The sequence below is a fragment of the Chelmon rostratus genome, chromosome 1 (genome assembly GCF_017976325.1).
Source record: "Chelmon rostratus isolate fCheRos1 chromosome 1, fCheRos1.pri, whole genome shotgun sequence".
In the NCBI taxonomy this organism is placed as follows: Eukaryota; Metazoa; Chordata; class Actinopteri; order Chaetodontiformes; family Chaetodontidae; genus Chelmon; species Chelmon rostratus.
The window spans coordinates 27,111,646-27,128,204 of NC_055658.1; the positions used below are offsets into that span (position 1 = coordinate 27,111,646).

The following is a 16,559-nucleotide window of genomic DNA, read 5'->3' on the forward strand; positions in this document are numbered from 1 at the left end:
AGGAGAGAAAGACAGAGAGAGAGTCAGAGAGCTGGTTGAAAAGGCATGTATGGTGGATGAGCATTCAAATCAAAACAAAAACAAAATAAGCATTGGGAATCTGTCATTACTGAATAAAGGTGTTTCGTAATGTTTGCATGTAGCTGCAATTCAATCTGGACAAAATGAAGAAGAAGTGTTTTGTTGTCAAGTTGGATCCACTGTGTGTAACAGCTACTAAGATAACATTACAACACACCCAGAGCTCCCGGCCCAAAGTCCTGGAGAGCCACACAGTGACGTCAGAACGAGCTTTGGCTCTGACCACAGGCCGCCGACTGCTTTTGTCTGGCTCTCCAGAGCAAAGGTGTGAGAGAGAGAGAGAGATGGCTGATTCGGAAAAAAGAGCATGGGATGGGGTTGAGAGGCCGACTAGCCAGCAGGTGAAATGGAGCAGTTGCAGAAGCCGGGATGCAAGTCTCACAGCATTCTGTAGAATTGAAGGTGCAACTTCTAACAGGAAAAGAAGGGGTGCGGGTAGGAGAGGTGTCAGGGTGGCTGACTGAAAGTGTCCCCCGTATACAGACCCAGGATAATTCTCAGAAAATTAAGTGGCAGAGAGATTTTTAAGGATTTTCGAGTCTGTTGGTTCATTAATGACCAATAGAAAACTGCTTCTGTGGTGAAATTTGCGCCTTTACTGGGACTGTCTACTGGGGAGAGATGCTTCCACCCTCCATGCTGAGAGCAAAGGGAGCTGCCATTTTCTACAGCACGCCTCGCAGAAACCTGCAGTAAAGGCAAAGACGAGCACCGATTTGACTATCAATGCGCATACCTCTGGTTTCCCTCGTCCACTACTGCAGATTTAGGTGTTGGGAGACCAAAAGAAATACATGCATTCAAGGTGCGAAGAGGCTGACAACAGAAGTCCAGAGAGGAGGCAAACAGGGGCACAGATGTTTCAGGGAGGGGAGACAAACACACGCAGTCCAGCCTGGAACACAGGGAAATATTCCAGACACTTTTCAAGGCTGCTTCATTTCTGCAATTGGAATATTCTAACCAGGGCCGGATTCTGAGTTTCATTTTAATAATTTCTTATCATTACCAGACACAGAAAGTCATTTTCAAAATTTTCTTTTCTTTTTTTACATTTTGACAAAGCCCACCCCAGTGATTACCACCAGTCTTCCAGGTCAAAGTGTGTGGAATATTGTAACACCTGTAAGAATCTGTCTGGGAAAAGTGAAGGGATCGTTCTTTGAGACGGCTGGAGGAGGGGGTGGGAGACTAATATTTCGGGTTGATGAGCTTGTAGGGGACGGGGGAAGGGGATCTCACAGTGCACATGCAACCGGGGCCGGAGTGGTGTACACACCAATCGAGGCAATAAAGTTCTCCTCGTTCAGACTCCGGGTGTCAAAATGGCGGGCTCCTTTGCCCGTTGTGTGGTGCGGCAGCTGCAGGTGAGGAACATTCAGAAGACCCTGAGGTCTGGCAGTCTCCATACGACCAGAAGGACTCTCTTTACTCCCTGGGCTGCCAGCACTGTCTGTGGGGCTTCGCTTGCGTTTTTCTGGGTCTACCAAGTTATCAAAATTAAGGGGCCAAAGACAGAGTTCATCAAAGTTGCAGAAAGAGAGAATACGTGGAGGTTTAAACTGGGAGAGGATTAACAGTATTAGACAAAGAAGAAAAACAGTGATGAGATCTAAACTTTAGATGTATAGTTAATGTTTTAGTCAACAGCATGCAGGTTTAAGCTCAATTTAAACGTTATGTTAAGACATGGACAAGTATTAGTATCAAGAAAATATTGTGAGATTAGTGATATCTTTTGTTTAAATCAATCAATCCAGCATTACATTCTTCTGCTAAACATACCTTTGGTTTGATAATGTGTTCGTGCTATTTCCAATAAGCTGAACACGCTGGCCATTCCTCCGAGGCCTGCGTTAGTATAAGAGTGCTCCAGACTGGAAACTGTGCACTTCAAGATGTCCAGCATGCCTTTGTACACCTTTCTGCTCACCTCCTGGAGACAAAACACAGCAACAAGGTTTACAATGATTTCAACAAGACAGAAAAATACAGGCAACATTACAAGCTCTATGGCCTATAGACAGATGTGTCATATGTTGCAAATATTGCAATCCGAGACAAATGTGTCAGCTATATGAAAAAAAAATTAACTTTACTTTCTTGAATGACATTTCAGATCAGATTAATCGGCAGAATAATCAACAAAGAAAATAATCATTAGTTGCAGAAATAAAATAAAAGTTCAAAGCTTGATTGAAGAAAGAGAGTATCTCAGCATGCTTCAATAACAAAATTAAAATGCGTAAGCAGATCCAGATGCGATCCAAATGTTACATTTGTGCTGTTATTACCTATTGTTGTTGTTAATATTGTGTATATGGGAGGGCAGAAAAAAAAGTCTCACCACATCACGTATGATCTCCTGTCTGGCATCCTCCTCCGACTGGATGGCTCTGTTCAGCTTACTCAGCACGAAGACGCGAAGCTGCTCGTTCTCCAACAGGCGGCGCACTTTTTTCATGTTGAGCCAGCCGACCCCCTGACCATCCAGAACACTCTGCACCACTTCCTTCAAGAACTGCTGGTTCTCACTGAATCAAAATAAGTCAGTTTTGGTTACATAGGACTTAATATGGACAGTATGTGTAACATTTAAACCCAACAAATATCGCTCAACATAATATTCAAGTGATGACAATGTGCTCTAGTCTTTCTGGCTGAAAGTGACAGAAGTTGTACACGTGACAGAATTCATTACCTCGTGTTGTTGACTCGACCCTGAGGAGACGGCGACTCTCTCTTTACTGTTGGACTGTGCTTGATTACTGAAGACTTCTGGTCCACAAGTGCTCGAGGTGCACGTGCGCCTGTAAGAAGAACAAAAACAATGAGGTTCCTGAACGCCACAGAACAAGATAACTGAGGTGACGAAACAAAAACTGCAAACTACTTGGTCACTAGACAGAAGAGCACTCAGTAGAAGTGGACTGGACACACACAAAGGCAACTTGCTCACCAGGAACTGTAAACCAGGACAGGAAACAACTTTCAAACTAGCTTCCACATCAAATAGAAAAGAAAGCAGTTTACATCTTTGTGAAGAGGACAGGCACACCTGAAATCTACTGAAGGTTATGTACTGCTGACAGACAAATTACTGGAGCTGCTAGAGTCTATTATTACAACAAGAGAGGTGAAGGACAAATCAAACAGGGACATGGTGCGCACACACAAACACACAGCACACACACTCACACACACACAAACACACAGGAGTCCAAATGGTGCTCTTGGTGGTGGCATCACACATTAGCAGCATAGAGATGTGAGGTCAGAGGGAACACAGTATATACAGTGACGACATCAGTGATACCATGCATGAAAGAAAATAAAAGGATGCGTGGATGGTGAGGAAAATGAGCTACACTAAGACGTCACAAGCTGACTCATTTTAATACATCGCTGCAATGCTGTGAGATACACGGCTCCTGTGAGTGAACCACTTGCAGGGGTTGGGCCAATCATTTTCTCATTATACTCTAACCTAATCATTAAAGATGCTCAAAACATTTCGGCAGGTCTATTTATTTTCTCACTCAACTGAGTCTGACTGTTCCCACAGTCAAAACCTCTGCAGCAATAATAAGCATCATGATGCAGAAGTTCCCGTTTTCTATACCTTAGAGATGCCTTTGATTTTTCACAATGATATTAATAATAAAGATGTTGCACATTCCAACATGTCAGGACAAAAAATCCTCTGGTGTGATTTTTTTTCAATCCTTGTAAAGCTGAGCAGACTGAGCAGTGTGTTTTTATTAATCCTGTACATTTTCTTAACTCACACTGCATGTTTTAATCTGCCTCTCTGCAACCTGCAATCCCAATGACTCACATTGTACGGCTCAACTGACCGCCCACAACGTGGCGCTCACACTGAATGTAAACACTGGTAGGTTTTGTCTATTGGCGATTCCAATAAAGTTTATTCAAATAAGACAGCTGCATCATCGACAATGTTGACAAAAAGAGAAAAGGGCAGCATTTCTTTGTGCAATTCAACAGAAAGTCAGAAGAAAAATATTCACCACAGATGGCAAGAGGAGGCAGACAATATGGTCTCTGTTCTGCAGTGAAGTTCAGTTTTATATTACAGGTATATCAAGCACTACATAAAATACTGCTCCACTAATACAAAACAAGCTTGGTACAGTTTGCAATGGTTTAAAAGCCATGTGTGCTCTGGAACTGTAAGACAGCCGACCAAAATTTCAGACGTGCCAGAAATCCAAACAACTGTCCAATAGCCGGATCATTCAGACAACCAATCAGGTGACCTCTCAGCCTGCACGTCGATCAACCAATCTGAGAGAAATCTGAATCCGTACAGTGTCTGCCAAAGCCCCTAAATTTGTCGACACAGTGTATTGGTTCACATGTTGATGAAAATAAAACCCAACCTGGTTGAGTCAAATCTCTAGATAAAGTGTAAAACAGTACAATAAGGACGTGTGTCATCATCACAATATATGGTTTTGCAACCAAAGCTCTTATGCAAATGTAGCATGTTTAAGAGAATCGAGCTTCAGCAATCCTCTGACAACAATTTCACTTCCATTGCAATACAATAAATCCTAAACAACACCTGAAATGAAACACAAGTACTGAACTTTGCTCAGGTGGTTGAAAAGTCCAGATTATAAAAGTACAGTCAAAGCTCTACTGATCTACACTGAGTGCATTTAGTGAGTCTAGTATGTCCTGAGCTACAAAAACACCACAAATGTGATGACAAATCTAAGAAAGAAGATGAGCTCACAATTTCTCAATTTTGTTAGCCACTGATTCTGTTTCTAAGGCTTTAAAGGACAGGGAGGAGCACCAATCTACAAGACCAGAACAGAAAGCTTTTCTGATCTGAAATCTGTCTTTACAGGCTGCTTTATTGTCTTTTGTGTGTGACAGCTGGGATCTATTGTTTATTATCGTTGCTGGAGTGTCGTGGGGACAAGAAATTAGGTTTTATTCCTGATTCCAATACTCTGATTGCACAAGCAGAACCTTTCAACATGTTTTAGTTTGAAAGCCAAAATTAAACTGGTTTTCTTAATGATTTATTCTACAAGCAAGTGTACAAGAAACAGCACTTGAAACCTAAAGGCTCTTTATGACATTACTGCAGGAAGATGGAGGCTGCTTATGGATTTTGTCCACCATGAATGTGGCCGGATATATCTCAGTTTAAATGAAAAAGTTTGTGGCTAACAAACAGTAGGAGCTCCAGTGGAGGCTTTCATCAATATTTCTGCTGGACGGCCTGCAGGTCTTGGTGAGACCTCTGCTTTTAACTGTGTTTTTTTTTACAGCAACTAGAAGAGCACAGAGGTACAGTATATCAACAGAGGATACTTTGAGGCTGCAGCTTTTTTAAATGGTCCTTGACCTGAAGGGTCAAATGATTTTTCAACCCGAGTAACAAGAGAGAGACAGTAGTGAAGCTGATATGAGGTCTGAGGCAACAAAAGCTTACATGCAACTGCACAAACCGGGCAGCTTGCAATTTAAGTCAGATAACAGTGTTAAGTTAGTCAACCAGGAACAGATCACCAGCATACAAGTCACTGTAGTATCAACATCTGTCTGAATACATGTTTAAACTGACATTGCCAGGTTGAAAATGATGATAACAGAGTTTAACACAGTCATTTGCACTCATAAGATTTCTTTAGGATAAAATGTATCCAAATACAATTTCATAATGTTGATAGTTGGGGGATTTGTTTCTATACGTTGTCTAGGGAGAGTAGAATGTTACATGAGCTATTCTGATACAATTCGGTGCATATATAGTATGTAATTTCACCTTCTTAGTCCAGTATTGCCTGTGCCACCAAGTACCCATCTTGATCCAAGGTCCAAGCTTAATTAAGGTCTCTCGTGGACTAAAATCTGAGCATTTCTATGTCTGAATAGCAACAGCTCTGCACACATTCTGTGTGGCACACTGGCACAACAGAAAACTGTTTGGTCAGCTTGATGGATAGAAAACCATTTACAATGAAACACAAACCTAATTAGAAGCCAGCGAGTACAGAGAAAGAAAAACTTGAAAAAGCCTTTAGGGAGACAGACGCTTCAATCTCATGTAAATTAAGTGTTATAATGAGAACTACGGGTAAGCTGTTTATCAAGGCTGGCCAACTTAATGAACTGATTTAAAATTTTATGATAGGATTGTCACCATTTATGAGCCTGCATCATTACAAGACAATGGCAGGTGTTGGAGCAATCGCAGACGAGGACTGGACAACTGCGTCTGATGGGGTTTGCATGTTTGTTTCTTCTGATCTGTTCTTGATACACGTCTCCACACAGTGACCAGTTACAATTTAGAGAGTCTGTTTGTGCTCACAGCTGTGAAACACTTTAATAAGGGGATACTTACTAGTTTTCTTTTTGTTAGGTCTTCTCTTACATGTATTCTTTTTTCCTTTGTTAATCTTAGAAGGTTTCATTTCATATTTCCTGCCTTCAGTACCGGCCCTGTTTTTAGGTGTATCACTAATGCATTTCATTTATTTATTAATAAGCTGATTACACTAATATCCTGCTTTTAAATTTAGTGGCTAAGTGGTCTCCTGAGCTCCACTAATGTTTTCTTAAAATATGTGTTAGTTTGTTTGCTGGTTTTACTGCCGTTGCGGCGCTGTGTGTTTTATTGTTGTGTGCTGTGAGCTGTCGGACTCATCTTCTGTAATTGCGCCAGGGCAACCAAACTAGTTTTATTACTTTACTAGATTAATAGTAATCTATTTAATGGCAGGCTGTAAAAAAAACATAAAACTACCTTGTAAATATGACACCACCCGAGACAAAATTCACTTCCAACGACAAACCCCACAGCAGAAGTGAAGGGACATTTCCCGTAATGTTTCACAAAAGAAATACTGTAAGACTTAAAACTGAAAAGACATAACTTACATTGATTAAGAACAATGCTCAATCTGTTTACTTTTGATAATCTAATCATGTTTCAGCATGTTTTAATGATACCAACAAACACCCAAAGCCTCCTGGGAGAGCTCTGACAAAGAGTGACAGCCTCAGTTCCCATAACCCGACAAACACAACAACACAAAATGTTCCAGAATATATGCAACATCATGCCACATCTGTCAAGTGTGTAATGTATAATCCAAATCCAAAGTGTAAAGGTGGCACAAACATATCTGCCAGGCTGTAGTTTGTATGACAGAAGACAACCATGGAGACAACCAGTATTTTGCCTGGTAAAACCCTGAATTCGGTTCACTGATGATAAAAGATTCACCAGTTAGGTCCAAAATTTGCATAATCTTGCTGTCGTCACTGCTCATTGTGTTCAGCACAATTGGAGCATGATTGGGCCCAACCCCATCTGTGCTCTGTGGGAGCATAAATGACAAGAAAACAATGACAATGTCTTAGTCTATTCTATTCTTATTCTGCATCTCCAACATCCTGTTCTATGTCTTGTGCTTCATTTGCTTCCCCGTGGTTAAGCGTTGCATAATGTATTGTTTCACTTTTTCCTGTGATTACCTGACATTGGATCTAAATATACTTCTTCTCAGAAGTCCTTTGAAACTCAGTTGTGATGAGGCTAGTTCAACAAATAAAATTAAGACTGTGGAGTGAAGTAACAGTTAGTCTGAGCAAGGGGAACAGTCACTATGAATGGCAGTGTGGTAAGATAACAGACTCAATGTTCCATCTGTGATGACACACACAGTGACTGAAATGAGGATAGACAGAGGGGGATGCTGGGAGATGTAGTTGACTGGCTTGGAGAAGCATGCAGCTCACTCGATAAAAGGGCAGAACCCACCTTCTCCGCTCCCCGGGCCGGCCTCTGTAATTATCTCCATTAGAGAATTTAGCCCAAATACTGCACACAAAACCCAGAATTAGTGCCGCGAAAAGGTGGACAGAGAGAGGGACACCGGCCCAGACACAACCAGTCTGAACATCAACCCATAACACAACAGACATGCACACTCAACATGGTGCCAAAACAAAGAAAATAAAAAAGTAAAAGAGAAAAGGGCCGACAGAAAAGAGAAAAAGACAATATGTACTGATGATGGTGTCAAACCTGAAAGTGTTCGATAAGATGACTAATGCAACTGGAGTAACAAGCAGGAGCTGTGCATAGCTCATACTATGTTGTATTTCCATCAGCCTGAACCACGTGAATAATGCGAACAGTCCGGTTCAATAATGAAAATGTTAATCTAAGCAATGGACGTTGAGTTGTTTCTTTACAATTTGTGAATGATGTAAGGCAGAAATCTTGTTTTGAGCACAAAAACACACATGATAATCATGATACACATTAAAATACTTCATAAAAAAACGTGTGATCTTCAAAGTCTCATCGCTGTTTCTCTTAAAATAGTGAATGACCTCAAAAAGGGAAGGAAACACGCGACAGTGGGAGCCACCAAACAAGCAAGCAAGGAAAAACACAGAGTCGGGAGGCAGGAAATAATTTCCATTCACTGAGGACAGATCTTTCTGTGAACGTCAGCCAAACACATGAATGTAACTACATTAAAACATGATTGAGGTAAATGCAGTTTAAAAGGACTGAGCATCCTTGTTGTAGTAGTAAGGATGTGCAGATGCCACACCAATAACAGTTTGTAGTCACAGTAGAAAATGTGTGCATCTTAGTGCATCAAGAAGACTCCCACCAGTCACACAGAGCGGAATGGCAAAGGAACAGAGGGGAAGGCAGGGATATACACGAATGACATTTAAGGTGTGTCTTCTATCTTAGTCCTACTGTATGCTGAGAAACAGGGTGTAAGATAGGTATAGGTCACTTCAAGGATAAAGAAATGCCTAGTCAGGGTGCTAAAACAAACTATCACAGCAGACATAACATACCCGGGCTGTCAGGGGCATCTGAACAACAAAGACAAAACACATCATAATCAAAGGAACGGAACATTTTCTATGGCAGCTATTCCACATGGAGTGGAGCTATTGAGTTAGATTACCATGCGTCACCTGTTTTTTCTCTCTGTTAAAGTGAAAATCCGGCCTAAACAGAATTCATATAACCCTCTTAGGCTAAGAAAGTCAGAAATATTAGCCAGTTTAATAACTCTATTCCCAAGCGCAATTTGAGTCGCTGTAAGCGAAGGATGACAGATTTGTCTGTGTTCTGCACAATTTACCTTCTCTTGTGTTCATAAACGTTAAAACTTCAATAAACAGCTGAATATGAGCATCAGCTGAGACTGTGGTTGGATTTATTTTGTTATGGTTTAGGTTTCCATTCATGCAGTCCTTATAACCATAAAACCATATATCCTGCAGTCGGTTTGGATTGCTTCCTCTTTCTCTGTTTGTTTGGAAAAAGACCTGGCTTCCCACGTTTATCTGCCTCAAAATGGTGCAGATTTGTGCCAATGTATCGTATAAACTACTCCAAACATGCTTAATATGGACACATTCTGTACCATCAGCTAATGGCATAGAAAAGGTAAAATACAATGTCAAATGAATCAGTAGTCTGAGAAAAACTACACATGAGACAGAGCTGCTCATCTCTGCACATGCCGGTTAAACTGACCAAAAGCGTGGCAACAACAAATGTGAAGTCTGTTTTTGAGTGGATTTTCCTATTACTCATGAGAGAAAAACTTTTGTTTAATATATCCTCAATATTCTCCTTTAAAATAGTGCCATATCTGTTTGGCAATCGAGTGGGAAGAAAGTCAGGCTATAAAACAGCTCTACAAACCTGCTTGCTCCATTTCCTCCTCAATATCAAAATTGAAATATTCTTTTACCCCCCAAAAAATAATTTAGACAAAGAAATGAAAACAAAAAGGCAGAGAAGATAAGACAGTAAATTAATAAAGAAAGAAAAACTATGCTTTTCTGTTTAGATAAGTGTACATTAGTTATGGTTTTGTTAGTGGGTAAACAATGCTGGCCATATGCAGATCTATGATGAGTTAGGGCATGCTAATTATTACAATCTTTTAAGTATATTAAATGTTAGGATTTAAATCATTGGATCTGTGTATAATCTAAATAAGCATGAGAATGAAAAAATCAGCTACATGACTGCAAACATGAAGCCAGTGATTAAAAATACATTATATGAGTTCAAATGTTGAAAAATCTTTTTTATTGACTCTTATCCTTTAATTTAATTAACTCTCCTTGCTGTACCTGTATTTTTACATTTTACTATTTACCTTATTACCCTTGAAGCCACATTGAACAACTGGGACAGACATTAAACAGAAACACAAATTTCATCTGAACCAATGCATAAGTGGTCAGGTTAGCTGTTGTCCTACCTTTCAGACTGGGGAAAGGTGTTGCTTTGTCTCTCGCTGCCTTGTTGGGAAGAGCAAGGTTGGACAGACTGAAACTGGTGCCGTGGTTCTTGTAAAGGTTGCCTGTAGTGGGTGTAATAATAAAATAGTCAGAAACAGAAGTAACGATAGAGCAAAACTGAAGGTATTGTAACATTATTCACATTCACATGAGAAGCAAATGTTCGCTCTAATCAAAACAGTGATGAACCAGCATTTGGTAGCAACTGACCCAGTTGTACAAAAATAAAACTGTTGGATTAACCAATAGCAAATACGCAAATGACCATACCTGCTATAAAAACTGACTCAAACTCAGACATCATGACAGAGGACTTTATATAAAACAAAACACACTGATAACTCATCTCTTAGACATGGGCTCTGGCTCTTTAGCTGCTTCATGCTCCACTATGTTTAGGTAGATGCTAGCTTTGTCTGCCTGCTATGTGCTGCTGAGCAGGTAGCATACAACGTTTTTCTTAAAGACCTTTGTCACTGGAAACAGCTGCTTGGTGCAGGCATAAACAACACCATGAGAGGAGAGCCTGTGAACCAAAACAGTATAGTCGCAGGACGGATAATAAAACAATGAGCTAAAAGACGCTCAAACCTAAAATCTCTGTGGGTTTGTCAATACTCGTGACCCCTTTCACATTAAACATAGTTACTTCATCAAATGTTATTATCACTTTTATGGGTTTATAATACTATACATTGATTCTAGTCCCAGTCAATAGTGTTCATTACAATGGCAGGTCTAATGGTGTAATTTAAAAAAACAAAAAAAAATGTAAAAAAGAGTAAATTCTATGAGATGATGACAAGCAACATCATGTTCTATCTTGTCTGGGCAACTGTACTCACTGTACACTCTGATTTGAACGCACGAGAGGGCATCTTAAATCTTAAACTGGGTATTAAGTCTGGGTTTCAGAATGGGTAAACTGGGTCTGACAAGTGCTTTTGTCAGCTGAAAAGAAAAAAAAAATCTTACTGGCAAAGGACATGAGCCCTCCAAACCCGTCATTGCTGCTGTTGGAAATGGTGGAGTTTGGTGAGCTGTTGCGGGAGTCTCCCTCCCCATCAGACTCTCCCGGGAGCCTCAGGCTACTGGGACGTAAAGGACGCTGTACCCTAAAAAAAATGACCAAAAGACATTAAACGAGCGTCACAGACACAGGAGCATACGCACACTATGGGAAAGTCTGAACCATTCACACCACATCACAAGATCACACCACCGAAGATTCAAGACCACCATGAATGGAGAGATAAATCTGACATGCTGGGTCTTGATAGAAAACATTTCATGGTTTGGTCAGAGAGCCCATTTGAATGATGATAATGCAGTCATTCAAGTGATGAACAAGTTTAACACACTTGTTGCCATTGAGGTTCTGGTTGAATCGAGGGGTGTATGACTCCACTTGCTCTTCTGCATCAGGGTCATCCTCTGAGGGGAAGCCGTACTGAGGCTCAAAGTATGGGTTGTCATACTCTTGCTTTTTGTTGGCTGGGTCCACCAGGCCAGCATCGGCTGTAGGTCTGAGGAATGGCTGACTGATGAGTGCGGGGACAGGGTTCTGTAAAGCTGCGCTGGCTGATGCTTCAATTTCAGGTGCTTCCCCCTGCTCCTGAGCACACAGATTGACGGGAATGATTAATTGTGGAAATGCCTCCTTGTGCTTACATAAATAGTTTTCCTTTCCTTCATTTTAATACAGACTAGATCAATTCCGCATCACTCTAGTTTTAGTCTACATTCTTCTGAAGAATTTGACAAACGTATAGCTCTTGTTAAATGTTGTGTTCAAATTAGTCATCAAAACATAAGACATTTAGCTTCTACAAAACAAGTTTCCAATGTGAATTCAAGCTTTAAACTCATTAGAATGATCACACACATGGTTGACTCCCTGGATAATTGTGCTTGGGCTTGAGCTTGCAGTTGTGCTGGAGCTGGAGCGCAGAGGTTGTCCATCAGAGGGTTCGGCAGGTCCGTCCCCACTGGGCGGACCCTCCGAGCCACGACTTTCCCTGAAGTCCTCAAAGCACTGAAACTCAACCTCACTAGCGTCTCCCAGTGCAGCATGGGTAGGCGGGTCCAAACCTAAGACATTGAGGTAGACTATTACAAGCAGGGAAATGCAATGAATGTGGTGGATGCACATTTTGCAATGAAACAACAACTTACTTGGTGTGTCTCCCTGGATGTCTCCTTGGATCATCTCACTCACAAGGTCTCCAAGTGAGGAATAGGATGAGCTGGAGTCATCGTATGCCTCACTGTCACTACCACTGCAACAAAAAAAAATACATTACTGAGAGCTACCTCACAGAAAATACATGCAGCAAATAGTAAAATGAACCAAGAACTCAGAAAGCAGGTTAAGTTGGACTGATATGCTGAAATGGATCTTTTTCTGTCTTACCTGTCTGTGGGGTCAGACTCATTGCCCTCATCCTCCAAGGGACCAGCCATAGCTTCAACCAGCTGGGAGCTTCCATCGTACACTCGGTAGACCACCGGCTGCAGCTGGTGAGCATACCACTTAGGCTTATCTCCGATTAAGGAGGGGTCAAACACGTCTGAAACAGAAGGGTGCAGAGTGTAATGTTTTAACACTTACTTTCACACATTTTATGTAATGCATACTGATCTGGATACGGAACACTTTCATATTAAATGAGTCTTACTGTTATGTATCCTCTGAAAGGCGAGGTTGGTAGGGTTGAGAGCCCATTCTCCATAGAACTCCACTGCCTGAGTGTGGGAAAGTTTATCCGCAAAGCAAGAGCGTCGTGGCCGAGATGCAAGAAAAGAAGACGACTGAAAGGCCACCACGGGCCGAGGGAAGAGGCGTAAGGTGCGAGTGTGCATCTGGAACCCCTGGAGAACATTTGGGGAGTTGAAGAACCGTACCATGGCGACCCTGCAAAAGAAAAAAGTTGCCTTATTTTTTCTTTTAATCTGTGAAATAAATACATATAATATAATTACAACAGCACAATATGTGGCCGATACATTATAAGACCATAATATGAAAATTCTACTATTATCAATTAGCATGACTTAGTTTACATATAATTAAAATAAACTACAATTATTACAAACAAGTCTATAAATTCATGTTTTCTTTACACTAGGGATGTTGAAGGCTCTCTAAATATTGGTGTTGCATTAGAAAAGCAAACTTGCCAATCTTAAAATAAATATTCATTATCCTTTTCACATGTTTGCATTTGTAAGATTAATATTAACAGTTAACCAATCGGCATCTGCCACAACACAAAGGTCATTATCGGTAATCGTTATCAGCCCAGAAATTCCATGCAGTTGTTGCTCAACTTTTTGGAGTTCCTCACACATGGTAGACAGAGAGCAACATGACAACTGGACAACAGAAAGAGACATTTGTAGCTTGCCTGGTAGCTACATCCACAGAATCAACGTCATTGCCGTAAATTAGAGGGTTGAACTCTGTGGAGGACGGCGAAGCTTTATCTCGTCCAGGTGGCAGCAGGGGCATCTCTTGGCCTTCCTGGAACTTCTCCAGGTTCAGAATGGGTTGGGTGTTCAAACTCATACTGGCTAAGGCCTGGAACAGGTGACAGTGACACAAATCATAAACACAGCAGTGGATCTAAAGAGAAAAACACAGCGCTGGGATGGACCACTCCCACGATTGGCATCAACATTTAGTTAAATAATATCAATTTCTACACTTAATGGGACAGTATATAAACCCTTTGCCTCCTCTATAGAGGGAAACAACTAGGGCCAAAGTGACTGACTGCTTGAACAGGGACATGGAATCTGGTTTAAGGGATTTTATGGTACAATCCAAATTGAAAATTGAAAATAGTAATCCCTCTTACTACCAAGCATCTCTGCTGCACAGTAGCAAGCTAAAGGGAAATAAGAGATGATAAACTTTAGGGTCCTGAAGCAGGTTTTCCCCATTTTTTCACTTTTTTGTCAATTTTACTTTACTCTTCTTATGTACAGCAGCTCAAGTATAGGTTTCGTGCATGTTGATGCCTGTGGTGGGTGTGTCATTTTGGAGAGGAGGGGCACAAGGGAAGTAAGTCGCTTAGCATGGTTTGCTTTGAAGGAACTGCTGCAGACTCAAGAGTCAATGTTTAGCTTAGCATAATGGAACATTTAGTTGCCGGGTCTGGATGAATGTTAACTCTGTCAGAGTGATTAGCTTCATCATATCTTGTTTTGGTTACGAGAACACTCACTGATGCCAAGATAGATGCACGCACATTCAGTCATGCTCAAGCCAGAGCTAAGCAGTGTATCAAAAACTGGTCCGCAACATTCTGTGACACTGTTATGCATTTTATCCAAGTCTTGAAGAGTAAGAGATAAGTAGTAGTGACAAGCAAAATAATGTGAAAGAGAAGATATCCGTGCAGGGGCATTACACATTCCACAGGAGGAGAAATGAGTAACCTTATTTTCAGAGGAGAAGATCTGCTTTTGGGTGATCACGGTCAACCTAACCAGACACTAGGAAGGGGATAAGAGAAATGCGAGGAAATCACATGAAGGCCTGGGATGACAACTTCGTGACTGACACTGGAACAGCACATGACGGAAGGGTCACCAATACGCCACCCTTTCCCTTTCTTTTCTTTGTCTCCTTTCAACAGCACTTCCCTTTTTGTCTGGTTTTGCTGACAGTCATTTAAAATATATTTCGGTGCCACCCAAATGTGACTCAAATAGATCTAACTTCATGAAAAAATGCTAATGCTGATGTTATTTCTTTTGTTGCAATGAAAGAGGTGTTCTGCTATTTCTTCATTTCTATTTTCAATTCTGCAATTCACTGAAGAAAGGAGATAAGAAAAGATAATTGTGATCGTTTTGACAAGGTGATGGACGGCCGGTGGTGCGAGAGAATCTGCAAGACTGAGTGAAAGTGAAGAAAGAGAAATTCTGAGAAAGATCAAGGGAGAAGGAGGAATATGATGAAAGAAGAGATGTTTTTTATGCTTAACATGAAAGACAGTGAGAAACATATACAAAGCAATAATGTGACCAAAAACCAGACTTCACCTACAGAATCCAGCCACGAAAAGACACATGAAGGCCATCCATGGTGACCAGCTGGGACAAACCAGTGGTTACAATGGAGTACACACATAAAATACTTGCATAGTAAAGCACCTGCAGCTAAATAAAGGCCTTTCTAATCGTTCGGAAAAAAAGTGTCGGGTGAGCAGAAATAACACAACCACTATTTTTGTAAACGTAAATAAATCAGTCACTTGTTAGGACCAATTTATTTCAGTTATCCAGTGATAAGTGCAAGTATTTTCAGTGACTCTCACATCAGCAGCATTCTGCTTTGGCATCACAGTCTTCCGAAAAATAACCGTCTTGAGTGACATTTTCTCCATTCACAGTTATCAGTATTGTGTGCTTGTTTCCAAATACACAACTGCTAATCTGAGGCTTTGAACACTCCTACACACCAGCCTCTCGGTCACACATCCGCACACAGGGAGAGAGCTGCTAATCACACACGGCTCTCGAACCGGCTCTGATTCACGGCAAATTAAACAAAATAAGTCAGGGTTTTAACGTAGAATCAGTGTGAAAAACTCAAAGCTTGTTTGAATGGAACATATGAGGAAAGGTCTGTGTTGGACATTTTCAACGAGACACTTGAAACTGCTTCAGTGTTTGTATTGACTTCATATCTTAAGAAGCTTTGAGCCTGTCTCCCTGAAAAAATCCTTAGTATTTATCTGCAAAACACCTGCACTATTTTCATCAAGAATTCTGTCTGACTAAAGCAATATCCCTGTGTTATTTAAATGGGTGATGAAAAGGTGAATGACAAGTGATTTTAGTATGTTGGTCTCATTTTATAGTGATGAAAAATGTGGAAAATCATCACAAAGATTTCATTAATTGTTGCCATTGGTGAGCCTGATTATGGCTTAAAAATGCTTGAAACATCTCAAAGTCAAATGAGAGTTCAAGGTGACTAGTAAATTTAAGACAGTAATTAACTTAATACCATGCAGAGGTGTGAAAAACAAGGATGCATGGCAATCTGACCGACTATCATTTAGCTATGGCTACTTTTTCTTTGCCAACAAGCATGCTCAGTGCTCATATCACTAGTTTTT

At 40.8% G+C, this 16,559-nt stretch overlaps 1 protein-coding gene across 10 annotated transcripts in view; it reads right to left on the bottom strand.

Moving 5' to 3' along the window:
• The window catches only part of madd (MAP-kinase activating death domain), a 50,781-nt gene that overhangs the window by 20,129 nt on the left and 14,093 nt on the right, over positions 1-16,559 (bottom strand). For 5 of the 10 annotated variants that reach the window (XM_041939130.1, XM_041938800.1, XM_041938967.1 and 2 more), the window contains exons 8-20: positions 14,869-14,925; positions 13,833-14,005; positions 13,104-13,339; positions 12,839-12,995; positions 12,601-12,704; positions 12,311-12,516; positions 11,787-12,040; positions 11,401-11,540; positions 10,386-10,487; positions 2,783-2,891; positions 2,429-2,615; positions 1,867-2,017; positions 1,361-1,564 (exon numbers count right to left, since the gene is read on the bottom strand). In XM_041939130.1, the coding sequence (XP_041795064.1) occupies positions 1,361-1,564; positions 1,867-2,017; positions 2,429-2,615; positions 2,783-2,891; positions 10,386-10,487; positions 11,401-11,540; positions 11,787-12,040; positions 12,311-12,516; positions 12,601-12,704; positions 12,839-12,995; positions 13,104-13,339; positions 13,833-14,005; positions 14,869-14,925 (2,080 nt within the window). The remainder of the gene's footprint in view (positions 1-1,360; positions 1,565-1,866; positions 2,018-2,428; positions 2,616-2,782; positions 2,892-10,385; positions 10,488-11,400; positions 11,541-11,786; positions 12,041-12,310; positions 12,517-12,600; positions 12,705-12,838; positions 12,996-13,103; positions 13,340-13,832; positions 14,006-14,868; positions 14,926-16,559) is intronic. The other 5 variants (XM_041939451.1, XM_041939371.1, XM_041939291.1 and 2 more) reach the window with 2 other exon arrangements.